This window comes from Balaenoptera musculus, chromosome 3, assembly GCF_009873245.2.
Source record: "Balaenoptera musculus isolate JJ_BM4_2016_0621 chromosome 3, mBalMus1.pri.v3, whole genome shotgun sequence".
Taxonomy (NCBI): Eukaryota; Metazoa; Chordata; class Mammalia; order Artiodactyla; family Balaenopteridae; genus Balaenoptera; species Balaenoptera musculus.
In genome coordinates this window covers 153,337,349-153,355,519 of record NC_045787.1, presented here as the reverse complement: position 1 = coordinate 153,355,519, position 18,171 = coordinate 153,337,349, and the positions used below count along the sequence as shown (strand labels likewise).

Here is an 18,171-nt window from a genome sequence, read left to right as displayed (position 1 = left end):
GTGGTGAGGCATTTCATCATCCATCCTTTCATTAAACAGATTTTTAGCACCTCCCTACCATGTGCTAAGCAGCATTCTGGGTGCTGGGAAGGTAGCAGTGAATGAAACAGGCAAAGCCCCTTCCTCCTGGATCTTCTCTTCTAGAAAGAGGAGGCAGCAGTGAAGAAGAAATACTACTGAGGACGAGGTTACATGTGATGGCCACGCAGCAGGGTGGCCTGGCTGAGTGTGACGGGGCACCTTTGAGGAGATGGCATTCAAACTATTGTAAATCTGTTGAAATAATCTATTGAATAATCTGCTTATTCTCCATAGATTTGAAATGCTACCTTTAAAATATACTAAATTTATATGTGTATATAAGATGTTCACATATAATATATTCACACACATACATACACGCATGAGTTTATTCTTCTGGATTCTGTTCTATTGCTCTATTTCTACTATAGTAACACACTATTTGTTTTAGAATTTATTTTGTTATTTTATAAAGAAAATCCACCCCCCCCCCCTTGTTTTTCTTTTCAAAATTTTGGTTACTGTACTGTTCTTATACATTTATCCTTAGGGTCAAATTTTGTTAACTATAATCAAGTTCTAACAGAAACAGTTAAAAAGAAAAAATATGCAATTTGGATTTGGATTCATTAAATCTGTATCAATTTGAGGAAGATTACCATATTTACAATGTTTATTCTTCCTATTGAGTAAAAAACTTACCCTTCATTTTATTTGGATCTTTCATTATGGATTTTGTTAACTTTGATCATGAGGCTCTTGCTTATTCCTAGTAAGTATATTCTGAGGTGTTTCATTTTTGTTGCACTGTGATTGGGATTTATCCATGATTGTGACTTTGTTAAAAAAAAAAGAAGAAGAAATTGGGTTGCTAAGAATTATATTTGAAGACACTTTGCCATTGTGGTGCCTAAAACTTCATCACTATCGTATCTTCTTTATAAAGTATACTTTCATTATTAAAATATCCCTATTTATTCCATTTGATAATTCATCTTTTTAAAGAATAACAATCAAAAAATCCTGTGTTTTAGGTTTAAGAAAACCTCTGCATAAAGGAGATAAACCCATGAAGCTGCTTATTTCAAACACCCTGAGTTACCCCGTGCTTAATGTAGTGCTGGGGAGAAAAAACCCATAATAAGTGGAAAGGAGAAAGGCAGAAAACATTTTAAGGGATTAACAACAAATACATTTTATGAACGATACAGTTAAGTTTCACTTCAGCCTTTTAAAATGCCTTTCTGTACTAATCTACCCAGGGCTCCATAGTACGTTACATAGTAGGGACAAGCTCTGCAGCACGAGGGCTGGAGGTTGGGGGTGGGTAGGTTCTGCACTTAAGGGAATCTAGGGACTAGAAGAATCTAGGGAAGTGGGGAAGACCAGCATATAGCCCACAGGAGTCTGAGTTTGGGCTTTTAATTTTGCCCAATATGTTCAGCTAAAAAGGTGATTGCCTTGTAATTAATTTATTGAAAGTAGATTAATTTTTGGAAAGAGAGTGTCATATTTCTGATCTGTTATGTTTTTCAGAAAGAAGGGGCTTATGTTTTGTTTCCACGTATATTCTACCTTATCTGATATTGATATGGTCTCCTCCATGCCTTTTTGTTTGTTTGCTTTCGCCTGCTATATCTTGTCTCTATCACCACCCCTTTTTAACAGTTTTTTGGTTTGTGTTTTAGGTGTATCTCTTGTATGTGCCATATAATTGTATTTTAAACCAATTTTACAGTTTTTGTCTATTAAGAGATAAAGTCAACCCATTTACATTTGTTGTTATACATGTATCAAGTCTTTTTCTGGTTATTTAATGATTTGTCCTTATTACACTTTCTTGTTTCCTTTCTTCTCCTTTCTTTAAATTTTTGAACTGATGATTTTTCTTGTTTTCTTTTCTTCCTTTTATAAAATGAAAATTCTGCCATGTATTTATATCCTGCTAGTAGCTACTTTTACTTTTCTTGACACTATTTGTCAGTGATTTTTAACATTTTTTTGTTATTTTGATATATTGATTTAAAAGTATTAGGAGAAAATAATGAGGTAGAAAGATATATAATACATTCTGTGCCTCAGGGTTGACACTTTTTCTGGAGTTCATAGCCAGTAGGATGTAAAATACACAACTTGCTTGGAAATTGGTTTCATTCCATCTCTGGTCTCTCCAGTCCTTTTCTTTCCACTAACTTTCTCCCCTTTGCCTATTCACATATTACAATGCTCTCTGTCCTTAAACAAAAACCTTTTCCATTGCTTTGTTTACACGACTTATTCCTTACTTCTTTTCATACAGTGTTATCTCGCATCTTCACAAAAAGTTTGAAGTAATTTCATCTGACTGCTTCTGATTCCTTATCTTATCTTCCTTATCTTCTTCACTGTAAGCTGACTTCTTCCTTCACGACTCTTCTAAAATTAGCTAATTTTCGAATCAGCAGATTCTTTTCAATCATCATTCTGTTTGACCCACCCAGCTTCTGATAGTGTTGACTAGTCCCTCCTCTTTGAAACCCTCTTTCTCCTGAGCTTCAATCGTGAGTCTCCTTCCATCTCCCTTTCTGTCTTTCTCTCGCTCTTCCTCTTGCTGAGGATTGCTAGGGTCTTTTCTTGGCCTTCTCCTCACAACATGAGGAGTTGGATGGCCTTGGGTTCAAGCTGTATGATCTTGGAGAGGTTATTTAACCTTTTTGTTCCTCAGATTCCTCATCTGTAAAATGATGTCACTTTAGCAGGTTGTCCTTTGGATTAAATGAGCTGAGGCATATGAACCTCCTATTAGTACAAAACTGAGTACAATGTGAGTTATCATTTATGGTAACTGCCACTCAGTTAGTGTTCCCTCCTTGTATTAGTTAGGGTTCTCCAGGGAAACAGAACCAATAGGATATATGTAGATATACAGAAAGAGATTATGAGGAATTGGCTCACACAATTATGCAGGACGAAGAGTCCCCATGATCTGCCATCTACACTCGTAGGGCCCAGGAAAGCCAGTGCTGCAGTCCCACTCCAAACCCGGAGGCCTGAGATCCAGGGACTGATGGTGTTAAGTCCTGGTCTGAGTCTGAAGGCTCAAGAGGTAGGAGCATTTATGTCTAAGGGCAGGAGAAGATGGCTGTCTCAACTCAAGCAGAGAGAGCAAATTCGCCTTTCCTCAGCCTTTTTGTTCTATTTGGGCCCTCAGCAGATTGGATGATGCCCTCCCACCTCTTCTTTGCTCAGTCTACTGATTCAAATGGGAGAACTCTCACAGAAATACCCAGAAATAATGCTTTACCAACTCTCCGGGCATACCTTAGCCCAGTCAAGTTGACACATGAAATTAACCATTATACGCATCAAATAGATAGTGAATGCTTACAGAGTTTTATTTCCTAGTCTAAGGGCTAGAAAACAAAGCTCAAATGGGCTTATAAATTTGAAATGCCATTTTCAAGTCAAGCTGGGTGTTTTGTTGGTTGTCTCATAGACCAACCACAGTCTAGATTTATCCTCTTTGCATATGCTTTCCCCACATTAACTGGAATTCCCACCCAGTGATTGTAAAGCGTAAAATTTCACGTGCTGCTTCTACAACTCTGAGCCTTAGGGAGCTCCAAAGACCTCGTTGTGATTTCCCCTGCTCTCCCCAGATAGGCCCCCACCCACTGCTAAAGGCTCCACACCCAACTAGCTCCCCTGTCAGCCTGGCCAGGTACACCCCTCCTAATCCTCAACCTAATGGTTTTCACCTCCCTAGCAGCCCACGAAAGTGTTCAAACAAGCCAGTCACATCTTCCCGTGGGAACCAAGGGTCACCTCAGCCTCCTGTCAGTACCAAGTCTGCCTCCCACAACGCCTGCGGTTCACTGTGCCTGAGTACAGGCCCCGAGTGGTCTTGCATGGTGTGGAGTTGTGAGGCCAACTTGTGACTAATGAACTCCTGTCAGGCTCATCTGTCCAGTGCTGGGTGTCATATATTCGGTCACCGTGTGCTATTTAGGGTGGGGAATCCCTCCTTCATCAATGGAGTGAATAGGATACAATCAGAACACCACCTACTCTTCTCCAGTGCTAATCTAGAGCAGCCTTCACTATCCTTCCCTATGACTCCTTATACCTCCTCTTCCTGTCCTTAAATGTCAAAGCACTTTCTATATTTGTCTCTGATTATTTCATGATAATGTCTGTTTTTGTTGCAGATGTTTAGTTTCTTTTGGAGGGTAATATTTTTCTCTCACAGATCTCTTTCTTCTGTCCCTTCTAATGCTGCTTGTTTTTTTTGTTTTTTGTTTTTTAATTTCCTTAGAGGGTGTTATTGGCATAATCCTTTGTTCAGTAGAAATTTATAGTTTCAGGAATCAGTGACATTCAAGGATGTGTCTGTAGATCTCACCTGGGAGGAGTGGGTCCAATCTAAATTCTGCTCAAAGAAAAAGAAAAATAAAATAAAATTTAAAAAAAAGGAAAAAAAAATAAATTCTGCTCAGAGGAACTTGTATGGGAAAGTGATGCTGGGAAACTACAGTAACCTGGTTTCGCTGGGTAAGGACTTCTCCTCGTAACTCAAAACCTACCTATTGCCATCTTTCCCACTATTGACATCTTGTACAGCCTCTGAAATTTGTGAATTTGGACTTGAAATCCTGATGCTACAGGACATTGTTTTAGGGTAGTTCCTTAGTGTCCTGTCTTTCAAGGTGAAAGACCTTTTCTATAGAGAATGGAAAAATGGGAAATCTCAGAAGCCACACCTTCCTTTGTTACAGAAGCCCTGAAGAGGAAGGGATAAGACATATGCTGGGAGTGGTTGTTATACTCAGTTCAGAAGTCAAATTTAGTGTTTCTCCTCCCGAGCAGGGCATCAGCTTTCCAAACCAAATGTGATATCTCAGCTGGATTGAGAACTGAGCCTGATGACAAAAGAACATCCAGGGTGCATTTCCCCAGGTAAGGATCTGGCTGCAAGAACTTGTTCCATGAGTGTCACCTTGGGGAGAAACCACTTCAGAGGTCCCTGGGTCTCTTGAGACCTGTACCATTTGCTGTGTGTTTCTCAAATGCCTCTGCATTGTTGATGTCATTCATCCTGCCAAGGTCTTGCATGTGTCCTTACCTCAGTGGGAGGTAATATCTTATGAGGATTAAATGAGTTACTACATTTGTGACTCCTTTAAATTGCCTGGAACATACTGAACATTCAGTAAATGCCAGCAGTTATTATTTCCTCTTCTGTCATCTGTGCTTTCTGTTCTTTTTCTTTCTTTCTTTCTTTCTTTATTTTTTTTGTGGCCATGCTGTGTGGCTTATGGGATCTTAGTTCCCTGACCAGGTATCCAACCCGGGCCCTCGGCAGTGAGAGCGAGGAGTCCTAACCACTGGACCACCAGGGATTTCCCTCATCTGTACTTTCAATCCCTGTCTTTCTATCCCCCTCTACTTTATTCTCTTTATTTTCTTTCGTGAATCTTTCTTCTCAGCCATTACCTATATCCATAGCTTCCTTTCCATTATTCATTTAAACATGTCAACTTTTTAAAAGGAAACTAACATTTCTCCTCCTCTGAATTATATAGGTGTTTTATACAGTCTTCATTTAAAAACAAATGACAAGTGAGTTTAGCCCTCTTCTTTTTACTAGTAACCTTACATTTTATGTATTTCCTTTCTCATTCCTAAATTTTTAATCTGAATCTACTACTTATTTAATCCCATTCTCCTCTAAGCATTTAATGCTTCGTAATCTTTGTTATCTGCCTACTAATCCCCCTCACAACTGAAATTTCTTTATTAGATGTTATCATGACTTTTCTCTGAAAAAATGCATTTTACACCTTTATCTCTTCTACTCATGTGAAAGTGTTGATCACTTCTTTTCATACACTGTTTAAAGAGTTAGGCAGGTATTTTTTGATCTCTGGATAGTGTATGGCTATCTAAGTACAGAGCAATAAAATAAATCAGTAGAAAAACATTGATAGGAAAAAAATCATCTTGTGACCATCGCTGCTTGTTTCCATTAAGCTTTCTAAAGAACAGGATTCTGGAAAGGTCACTGTGTCAAAGGATATATACATTTTTGTGGCTCTTGCTACATATTGCACAACTTTGGATATTATCTTATGCTTTTCATGCTAATTTTTAGGTATAGAATGATTGTTTAAGGTAGCTTTAATTAACTTTATTACAGATTTCTGTGGATTCAATTACTATTGCTATTTGTATTCTTACATAAATAACAAACAAATGTTTTTTGAGCACTGGGCTCTGTTCCTAACACTGCGGGTAGAGCAATGAGCAAAACAGGCAGAGTTTCCACGTGGAGTTTATAGTCTAGTCGGGGAAACAATAAATTAATCAAGAAAGAAGGCAGGGAAGGAGAAGGGAGAAGAAAGGAAGGAAGAAGGGAGGGACTGACTATTCATAGAGTCAGGTGCTGCGTGGAAAAACAAAGCATCATAAGGGAAGTAGATCAGTTAACAGGAGTGCTGTTTTCTAGGGGTGATCAGGGAAGGCCTCTTCTTTAAGGTGACTACTGAACAGATACTCAAAGTGATGGTCATGTGGGAGCACATTCTGGGCACAGGGAGCAGCAGGTGCAAAGACCTTGTGGTAAATTGCATGGCAGTGTTTGAAGGGAAAATGTGAGATGTGAAGATTTCTTTAAACTTTGTCTTTCAGTCCTTCTGTGAAAAAATTTATTTCTACTATCATATTTTTTATTTCTATGAGCCTTCTCATTCTCTAAGTGCTCCTTCTTTTTTAATAGCAGTCTTTTAAAATGCATGTATTAACTTCTCTTGTCTGTATGAGGATATATAAATTATATTTTTGGTAGGGGTTTTTTGTTTTGGTTTTGGTATTCTTTTGCAGCATTTTGTTCCCTAGATTATTTTAGTGCATTTATTTATGACTTTTGTTGGTGGGTTTTCTAGAAGCATCAGAGGCAAACAAAGGTATTGCTCATACTGGGTTTTCCTCTCCCAGTTTTTTACCCACCTTCCAACTTCTCTATTGGGCTGAATACTAAAGATTTATCACTTGCGTATGATTACATTTCACACTGTATTTCTCTTGTCTCTTTGAATATCTATCTAGCCACTAGTATGTAGGCTCACTGAATTGTCATGATTGAGCTTACTTTTATTTATATCCCCTGCCTAGCATGTTGTCTGTGAGAGTAGGTATTTAATATCTTTGTTGAGTGAATATTAGATGACATCAAGTAGAATTTTTAGTAATCAGGTAAAACTATAGCTTTGAAAATTATAATTATATTTATGACACTCATATCAATGAATATTTTTAATTATCAGGAAGAGCGAATAAGAAGGGCAAAGCAGCAAGGATGGAATCTTGAGGAATAACATTTGACTGGGGGACAAAGATGCTCTAGCAAAGGTGACAGAAAAAGTGGTCAGAGGGAGAGGAGACAGTTATGGAGAGCCGGGCCAAGGGAAGAGAGAAAAACAGAGAAGAGTGCAATAGTGCCAAGTAAGAAATGAGAAACGCTATTGGTCTTAGTGTTGAGGAAGTGGCCTGTAACCCAGGGAGGAGCACTCTGGTGCTGCAGGACATGTGCCTGGGGAGAAGAGTGCAGAAGTAAACAAGGACTTTTACGGGGAATTCCCTGGTGGTCCAGTGGTTAGGACTCTGCACTCTCACTGCCAAGGGCCCAGGTTCAATCCCTGGTCAGGGAACTAAGATCCCACAAGCCGTGCGGCAAGTCCCACCACCACCACCCCCACAAAAAAGAGGGAGACTTTTAAGTACAGACCATCATTTCAACAAAGTTAACTTTGAAGGAAAAGGAAGAAAGGGCAGGACCTGAAAGAAGTCAGATGTAGAATGCCTCCGATTTGTTTTTTACTGAGGTAGAGACTTGAATGTATTTACAAGAGCAGGGAGGTACCCATTGGAGAGAAGGAAATAAAGACAAAGAAAAGTGGAGGAAGAGAACGGAGCTCAGAAAACATGATGATGTGCAAACTCCAGATCTTGTTCTGTCTAGATTTTCTTTGATGTTACTGCCAGTTAGTCTCATTATGCTGTCCAAAACCAAGAGGGGAAAGCGACAACCGAGTGCTGTGCTCAGCTCTTCCCCAGGCATCATCTGATTTACCTCTGTGTGTGAGTAAATGTATACGTGTGTACACATGCACACACAAAGAGAGAGAATTTATGTGCTCTTACCGAGTCCCCATGTACCTTCATGCCACCTTCATAATGAGCCTCATGAATCCAAAAAGTTTGTTCATCCTTGCACAGGCTCTCAGCACTGGTGGTTCCTTCTGCCTGGGATGCTCTCCCTTTGATAGTCCTGTGACTCCCTCCTTGGCCCCTAAAGTCTTGGCTTCAATGTCACCTTGTCAGTGAGCCCTTTCCCGAAGATTGTATCTAAAATGACAAACTTTTCCCCTTACCCATCATATTCCCTATTTCCATTTTATTGCTTTGATTTTTTCCATAAGGTATACCACTTAAATACTAAATATTTTACTTATTTATTATGTTGATTACCCTTCTTCCTCTCACTAAAATATAAGTTCCTCCAGGGCACTTTTGTTCATTGCTGTATCCCTAGCACCTTGAACAGTGCCTCACTCAATAAATAGTTATTGAATGAATGATTTATCATGTTCAGAAGATCGATCTGGCTCCTTTGTGGAGAATGCACTGTAGGGTAGCAAGAGTGTTACGTAGGAAGTCCAGTCAGGTGAGTACTGAAATAGTCTGGTTGAATGGAAGGAGTAACTTAACTGTTAGGCTGGAAGAAATATAAAAGGAGAAAAGAAAGAAATCAGCTTGCCCTAGGAAGAGCAGGGCCTGCTGCCCAAGTCTCTCACCCGGGCCCCCAACCCCCGGCCAAATACTCTGCAGGCTCTTGGCCTCTACTACGGCCAGTCCCAGCCATAAATACTGAAAGAGCTGTGCTTTCCCATACCCCTTGGTCCTGGGGACTCTTATGTCCTGATGAGTACCAAAGTTAATATAAATCCTAAAGTTAACTAGGCATTCTAAGACTGTAAGGGAGTATGGGCCATCACTTGAAAGAACTGCTTAGGAATAAAGGAATGGAAGAGAGAGCTGTATATTGTTTGACATAAAATAATAATGATAATGATAACCTCTAACAATCATTGAACTCTTATTGTGGCCAAGCATAAAGCTGTGCATGTTACAGGTCCTTATTTAATGAGAGCAAAATGGTAAGGATCTGAAATGTCGTCCAATCCTGAAAGAGCTATGGTTTTGATCTTTAGTGCTCAGTTCCAACCTTCAATACTTCACTAATATGAGTAAAGCCACCTTAACAATTTTATGTTTTCCACAGAGACAGTCATGTAATCTGGGAAAAATGAAACTTCCTCCCCTCTCATTTGTCTAAAAGTGATCACACTTTTGGAACAATATTAAATAGTTGCAGTAATAGTAAGCATCCTTTCCTTGATTCTGTTTTTTAGTGTGAATTCTTCTAGTGTTTTATTTTTATGCTTGGTACAATGCTAATATTTTTGTTTTTGAATCAGGATTGGATGTTGGATATTATCAAATACTTTGAAGCATCCATCAGGTTGATCATATACCCTTTTTCCCATGACCTATTAATATATTACTAGATTCCTAATAGTGAGCATTCTGGAATTCCTGGATAAATCCTTTGTTCAAACATTTAAACATTTAAGTAATATTTCAGGAATGGTTTAGGAGTATTGCAATTACTGAATCTTTCATATTTAAGAACGTGTTTTGTTTTTTTCCTATGCATGTATAGAGACTGGCTATGTGGAATTCTTGAGTCACATCAGTTTTTCCTCAGTCCTTTGTAGACATGACTCCACTGTCCTTTGGCATCCCATGTTCTTGGAGTGATCACTTAGGCCAGTTTTTAAAAAATTTGTAGGGCAGTCTATTTTTTTTCTTTTTCTTAAGCAGCAAATCTTCAGAGGTAACTTTTTAAATTAGGTCTCTAAATTCCATGAAGATATACTGAACCCTTACTGTTAAGTTTTCTGCAGTATATGTTTCAACTTAAAATGATCAATATTTTCCAAAATAGAAAATACTTTGTTGTTGTTCTCATTTGTTTTTTGAAATGTCATATATACAGAAGAATGTGTAAAATATGGGTACTACTTAGCAAAAACCTACCTAGTCTTCTAAGCCCTTTATAAATATCAACTAATTATTGTTCACATATCAACACTAGATAGGTACCATTTTACAGATGAGGAAGCTGGAGCACAGGACAGGTTAAGTAATCTGCCCAAGGTCGCACAGCTAACAGTGATGGAGCCAGGCGGAGCAGCTCCAAAGTTGTTGTCTTAACCGTACTGCTTTTTTTATAGTTCATGATGATAAAAATGAATGAATAATAACGAAAGCAAACACCCAGGCACTAGAGCCCAGATTCAGATTCAGAAACGGAACACTGCTAGTACCCTAGTAGCTTTATATGCACCTCCTCATTCCCATCCTCTTCCTCTACCCAAGACATAACCACTGTTCTCACTTCTGTGATAAATCCCTTCCCTTGCTTTTCTTCATAGTATTGCTATCCACAGATGAACAATATATTTAGTTATAGTCTGTTTTTAAACTTTACCTAAATGGACTCTTACTGTATTTATTTTTCTGTGACTTTGCTTAAATTATTTATTCATTTATATTGATATGTGTGGCTTTAGTTTATTAATGTTTACTGTCTTAAGCAGTTCAGGCTGCTGTAACAGAATACCATAGACCAGGTGACTGAATTTATCAGACATTTATTTCTCATAGTTCCAGACGCTGGAAGTCTGAGATCAGGGTGCTAGCATGGATGGGTTTTTGGTGAAGGCCCTCCTCCTTGTTCATAGGATAGAGCAAGTTCCCTCGTGTGTGCCACTTCTTATCAGGGCACTAATCTTATCAGGGCTTTACCCTCATGACTTAATGACCCAAAGACCCCCACTTCTTAATATTGTCTCACTGGGGATTAGGCTTCAACATATGAATTTTGGGGAGAACAGACGTGAAATCCATAACATTCACTGTTTTCATTTCTCTTGTATAAGTATTTGACAATTTAGTTATCGTTTCTCTTGTTGGTAGACATTTGGGTTGTTTCCAGTTTTTTGCTATTGTACACAATGCTACTTTAAAAATTATGAATCATGTGAACCTTTACAAGATAGATTTACCTAAGTGTATGTACCTACTAGTGGATTTGCTAAATCATAGTCTGTGTGCCTGTTCTACATTCTAGGTAGTGCTAAACTGTTTTTCAAATACTTGAACCAAATTACACTCCTACCAGCAGTATGTGAAAGTTCCCCATACTGCACATCTTTCTAAATTCTGAAGCTGTCAGTTTGAACTTTTGAATTTTGTTTCTCAGGTGGATGTGGTAATAGTATCTCACTGAGGCTTTACTCAACCTTCTCCTGGTTACTGTTGGATTGGCATCTTTGCATATGTTTACTCACTATTCAGGTTTCCTTTTCTTTTTCTTTTTTTAAATAAATTTATTTATTTATTTTTAGTTTTGGCTGCATTGGGTCTTCATTGCTGTGTGTGGGCTTTCTCTAGTTGCGGCGAGCAGGGGCTCCTCTTCGTTATGGTGCATGGGCTTCTTATTGCGGTGGCTTCTCTTGTTGAGAGCACGGGCGCTAGGCGCGCAGGCTTCAATAGTTGTGGCATGTGGGCTCAGTGGTTGTGGCTCACAGGCTCTAGAGCACAGGCTCAGTAGTTGTGGCGCACGGGCTTAGTTGCTTCGCAGCATGTGGGAACTTCCCAGACCAGGGCTCAAACCCGTGTGCCCTGCGTTGGCAGGCGGATTCTTAACCACTGCGCCACCAGGGAAGTCCCCAGGTTTCCTTTCCTTAAGTGTCTATTCAAGCCTTTTGTCCATTTTTCTAGTGGGCTTAGTGTTCTACAGGTATTGTTTTCCAAGTCTAAGTTCTAGAGCTCTTTTTGGGTCACGTGTTGCAAATCCCTTCTCCCAGTATGTAACTATTTTTTTTTTTTAACATCTTTTGATGACTGGAAGCATTTATTCTTCCATTGTTTATTCTCCCATTTGGTTTTAATGCTTCCCCCCCGCCTTGTTCTCCTGCTTTTATTATTTTAAGAATTTCTTGAACCTCTACCTAGTTTCCAAATTTGATATTTTCTGTGTCATTTATCTTTGAATAGTTTTGTCTGTCTGGACATTGTATTTGTCTAACAGTGTGAATAGATGCCCCATGTCCTTTATGTTGTTTACTGGGTAGCACTTGGAATGATCTCAAAGAACTTCAGTTGGATAGCTGGATATGATAGAGTGAAGTGGGGCAAGAGGCAGCCTCCAGTTCATGTGTTGCCTGTTGGTATTTCATGCTTGACTGGATAGGTCCTCTGTGAGGTTACTTGGTGGTGTGTGTGTTTTATAGGTGGAGCCTGCTTGGCTTTCCACTTTTTCTCTTGTTTTATGTAAGCAGGTCAGATTGGAAGGAGGAAGTCCAGTTCATGCGTATCTTTTGCTTCATAGTAAACCTCCTGCCCACAGACCTTTGGTCTGTTGGTTCAGTGTTGATAATTTTGATCAAGCTGACAAGGTGATTCTCAGATTGTAGTTCCCTGTGCTCTGCCTCTCTGCCTCCAGGATGTTTTGTCTGGGATAAGAAATGGGATCTGAGAAAATAAAGTCTGAGTGGCTACAAGGCCTTTCCTCCAGCCCCATCTCAAGCAGTTCAACAGATTCTCCCCTACCTGCCTCTGCCACCAGTTCTTATCTGTAAGGAATGGGTATTTAGGAAAGGGTAGGGCCCTTTAGGACTCTCTTAAGAGAGTCCTCTCTTAGGAGAGTGAGAAAATCACATGCTCCTTGCGGAGCAGAGAGGAGCTTTTAGATTTTGCCGTCCTACCTTGAGAGTTTAAGTTTCAAGTATGTTCTGGTATTTCACGTTCCAGACAAGTATGTTCCCTAAGGGTAGTTTATATACATTAATTTACTTAATCCTTATCAGATTATTTTATCCTCATTTTATAGCTCTGAAAACTCAGACTCAGAGAAACAACTACTTAAGATGATAAGTGATTAACAGCCAGTGTTTAAACCCACGTTTGTCTGACTCTAGGGTAAACAATCTTTTCACTGTGTCACACTGTGATGTTTTATGAAGATTTAGTATCAGAATTATAGGCAGCCTTCGGGAGGGAAGAAACTGCTGGTAGGAGTACCAGATAAATGTGCCAGGGCTTTGTGATCTGCCTCTCCCAATCCCAGCTCGTCTGTATATCTTCCCTTAGTTCCGTATTCATTATTTAGCCTTGTCCAGCAGTGATTTCAGTATCTATCCCTCCTGCATAGGCTCACTCTTTCCTCTGCTTACCCTGCTTCTAGTTTCCCTATTATTTATGGACGGCTCCCTCTTCTTTCCCTCCCTTCCAATTCTCTTCCTAATTATAGGGACATCTTTGAAAGCTCTCAAATGTGCCCTATAGTTATTCTCAATTTCATTCTCTTATTCCTGCCTTATACAGTTTTCAGTCTCCCAGCACAGAAACCAATGTGTATTTGAATTTTTTATTTTTTTCAGACTGGGAGACAAGACTTGAAACCAAAGAGTCAACTACAAAGCCCAAATTACTGAAGATTTATCTTATGGGGTAATAATGGAAAGAGAAGGTCTCTGGCATTCTTCTTTAGGGGAAACCTGGGAACCTGATAATTGGTTAGAGGGGCAACAGAAAAACCAGGATAGACGTCTGGGCCAAGTACACATTACCCATAAGGAAACCCTCACTGTGAGAAGGACATGTGGAGGTAATGAATTTGAAAGATGTTTCAGTCAGGGTTCAATCATTGATACACAACAAACTATTCCTGTGGGGAAAAGTCCTCACAGTTGGAATTCACATGGAAAAGACACTAAACAAAATGCTGAATTAATTAAAACTCAAAGAATGTTTGCAGGAAAGAAAATCTATGGATGTAACGAGTGTGGGAAAACCTTCAGCCAGAGTTCATCCCTCCTTAAGCACCAGAGGACTCATACAGGGGAGAAACCCTATAACTGTAATGTATGTGGGAAGCACTTCATTGAACGCTCCTCGCTTACCGTGCATCAAAGAATTCATACTGGAGAGAAACCTTACAAATGTAACGAATGTGGGAAAACCTTCAGTCAGAGCATGAACCTTACTGTTCATCAAAGAACTCATACTGGAGAGAAACCATATCAATGTAAAGAGTGTGGAAAAGCTTTCCGCAAGAATTCATCCCTTATTCAACATGAAAGGATTCATACTGGAGAGAAACCCTACAAATGTAATGAATGTGGTAAAGCTTTTACCCAAAGTATGAACCTCACAGTGCATCAAAGAACTCATACAGGAGAAAAACCCTATGAATGTAATGAATGTGGAAAAGCCTTCAGTCAAAGTATGCATCTTACTGTTCATCAGAGAAGCCATACTGGAGAAAAGCCCTATGAGTGTAGTGAATGTGGAAAAGCCTTTAGTAAGAGCTCAGCTCTTACCCTGCATCAGCGAAATCATACTGGAGAAAAACCCTACAAATGTAACAAATGTGGGAAATCCTTTAGCCAAAGTACATACCTTATAGAGCATCAGAGACTTCATTCTGGAGTAAAACCTTTTGAATGTAATCAGTGTGGGAAAGCTTTCAGTAAGAATTCATCTCTTACTCAGCATCGGAGAATTCATACTGGAGAGAAACCTTATGAGTGTATGGTATGTGGAAAACATTTCACTGGGCGATCATCCCTTACTGTACATCAGGTTACTCATACTGGAGAGAAGCCTTATGAATGCAGTGAATGTGGAAAGGCCTTCAGCCAGAGCGCATACCTTATTGAGCATCAAAGAATTCATACTGGTGAGAAGCCCTATGAATGCAATCAGTGTGGAAAAGCCTTCATTAAGAATTCATCCCTTATAGTGCATCAGAGAACTCATACAGGAGAGAAACCCTATCAGTGTAATGAATGTGGAAAAGCTTTCAGTCGGAGTACAAATCTTACACGGCATCAGAGAACTCATACGTGAGGGAAGCTTCCATGGGATCCTTCACCGTGATGAACTCTTCAGTGATAATCAGATAAGTCATGTAATGTATAAACCTAATAAATGTAACGATTGTAGTAATCTTTTAGTTGAAGTATAATATACCATATCAGAAAATACAGACCACTGCAGAGAAACCATATAAAAGTGGAGAAATCTTGATTCAGAAAGTAAAACTTTATACCAGAAGGTTTAAGTAGCTAATGTTCTAAGCAATGAGGATTCATGCTGAAGATAAGTTCTATTGTATTATACTGCAGATTCTCCTTTGGACATCAGAGACTTCACACTGGAGAGGAAATGTGAGAGTGCTTAACTGGATAGCCCAAAGACCTGGTATGTAGTCCTGATCTGCCACTAACTTGGACAAGTCACCTACTTTCACCAGGTCCCAGTGTCCTTATTTGGTAAATGAGGGATTTTAGATTTAGAAGGCTCCAAGATCCCTATAAGCTCTAAAATGCTACAAACATAAATATGCTTGATTTTTCACCATGTTATATATGTTATCTAGATGCTCCTGTTCCACAATCTGGTTTCCCTGAATGTTTTGAGTCAAAATTCTCTACCTATACCAACTTCTATTATCCCTCCATGTCCTTCCCCCTCCCCCTGTTATTTTCTCCTCTGAAATATTGGCTGCTTGCTACCAGGTGATAGAATAATTGTGCAAATCTTAATGCAATAGCATGCTGTTTTAAGTTCTCAATTAACAGTCATTAAACTATTGTTAAATAAGCTAATTACTTAGAAAACAATATAACAAATATAGTCTTTGAGTACATAGGATTCAAATACATATTTGTGTTGTACTCTAACTATCAAAGTGGAAAGGAGAAGAGGCTAAACACTAACAGACATGAAAATTTGACATATTAACAAAATCTTTGCTACTCACAACATATTCAAAACAATCATAGAGAAAGATTTTATTGATCTATAGTTATGAGAGTAGTTAAGGCAATTTCATTTATTTTATACACATTTAATAAGTGCTAAATAGGTGATAAATATGATTAGGAAATCAAACTGCATAAGATAGTCTTTGTTTTGTTTTCTAAGGGCTGAACCGAGAAACTGGCAGTGGGATGGGAGAGGAAAGGAAGAATTCAAGCAATAATAAGGCAGAATCTAGGTAATGTAATCAATTAAATGTGAGCACTTGAATTCATTTGGGTGGATGGGTGCCATAATTAAGAACACAAAAAGTTGACCGACTTTGTGGGGCAATGATGAGTTTGGTTTGGGGGTATTATATGAGTCTGTGGGTATCCAAGTGAAGATTCCTGATAGGCAGTAGAATAAGAAGGGGCAGTGATAAAGGGTTTTCTGGGAGTACTGTCTTTGAATGCAGTAAGTGGAAGGCGTCATCAGTAGAAGCTGAGGGGAAACAACAGGCAAGAGAAAAATGAAAAACAGAAAAAAATCAGGAGAAGGTGGTGGCATAGGAAAAAGAATTTTAGCATAGGGATAGGAATACTTCATATTTTCAAATGCCACAGAGGATTAAAGTAAGGTAAAAATAGAAAATGGCCTTTGGTTTTGGTTATTGATAACCTCTGTAAATTTTAGTGGGTTGAAGAGTGAGTTAAAGGTTGAAAAGAACTTAGTAGTTTGAGAAAGGAGAGATTTAGGAAGATAACTAGAGAGAGATTGTGGTTGAGAGAGGGTGTATATATCAGAAGAGCTTTTGGCTACAAATAATAGAAAGCCCAGATAACAATGGCTTACAAGCAAATAGGGATTTGTTTTTCTCCCATAACAAATCTGGAGGTGGTTGGCATTGGTTCAGACAAAATAATTCAATGCCTTGAGTTTCATGACTTTTTCATCGTGTCACATGATGGCTCCTATAGCTTCAGGTAAAATATCTGCATTCAGAGCAGGAAGAAAGGGTGTGTGTAGCACCAGCAACATCTGTGCCTTTTATCAGAAAATGTTTTCCCAGAAGCCCCTCAGCAGACTTCTGCCTAAACCTCACTGACCACAGCTGTGTTGCATGGAGGCTAGGAGCAAAGGAGGCTGAAAAAAATAAGTACTTAGCTCTTCCAGCCTCTATAGAGGAGGTAGGCAAGGAAAAGAGGGGATTGAGAAAGGTGTTGATTTAGCCAACGAATAATCTGCCAAGAGCGTTTGTATGATTTAAGGTAGAAGAACTGAGCATATTTATCACTGCATGGGAGAGTCTGAAGGTGCAGTAAGGAGGGGATGTGCAGCTCAAAGTGGGAAAATAAGATTTGGGGCACAGGTGGAGGCTGCAGGGATCTTTTTCAACAGGAGGAAGGAAACTTTCCACTGGGAGAGGTGGGAATCAAGAAACGATGGGTACAGAAGATATTTGTGGGTGGCAATGGCAGGAGGTTCCCCATGGACTCTGAGTGTTTGGCATTTGAGCAGTTTGGTCTCTTTGGGCTACAGGACCTCTATGGAATTAGAAAAGGCAAGGACTAAGGAGGAATGAAACACTGAATTAATTGTAACCTCAGAAACTTAAGATTTTAAATAATGTCTCTCCCTTGCATCCAGCTTCTTCCTTTCCCTTCATGTATTTTCTTGTTCCCCACCTGATCTCAAGAGACAGAAATGGAGGGGAAGAAGGAGGCAGAGAGATGGGTAGAAAACAGATGGAAGATTATAAAGACAGTAGCAAAATTAAAGGCTCAAAAGGAAGGCAGAGGACAAGGGGGAAAGTAAGAATAAAATGTACTGAAGCCTAAGATGGATGCAATAACCCCAAACTGGTAAAATATTAACACTTAGAGGGAGCAGCAGGAGAAATGGGTCAGATAAATGAAGGTTTCACTACTTTTTCAGGAGTTTTGGAAGCTTCGGGCCTTGGTATGTCAGTGCTCAGCCACTCTGGGCAACAGTCAGGAGGAAACTTCTGCACCTTTCCTCTATCAGCAGGGGCAGGACTCCTGGTCCCACTTACTAGACATGAGACCTTGTGCAAGGCACTTAATATATAGCTGTCTCAGTTTTCTTATTTGTTAACAGTGCAAACCTCATAGCTTTGGATTACATTCAATACTAATGTAAAGTGCTTATAAAAGTGCCCAACACATATTTAGTGCTCAATAAATATTTTATTATTATTATCCTTATATATCTGAA

At 39.2% G+C, this 18,171-nt stretch overlaps 1 protein-coding gene and 1 non-coding gene across 3 annotated transcripts in view; both read left to right on the top strand.

The window, feature by feature from the left end:
* LOC118893460 (zinc finger protein 2 homolog) overlaps nt 1-15,105 on the top strand; it is a 93,254-nt gene extending 78,149 nt beyond the window's left edge. Inside the window, exon 5 of one of the 2 annotated variants that reach the window (XM_036849048.1) lies at nt 13,951-15,105. In XM_036849048.1, coding sequence (XP_036704943.1) covers nt 13,951-15,039 — 1,089 coding nt within the window. In that variant the 3' untranslated portion in view covers nt 15,040-15,105. Of the gene's footprint in view, nt 1-13,568 lie in introns of both variants that reach the window. The other variant, XM_036849047.1, reaches the window with a different exon arrangement.
* TRNAE-CUC lies at nt 7,634-7,706 on the top strand. The gene has a single exon. It is a non-coding gene; the product is annotated as a tRNA-Glu (tRNA).
* Nucleotides 15,106-18,171: the final 3,066 nt, after the last annotated feature.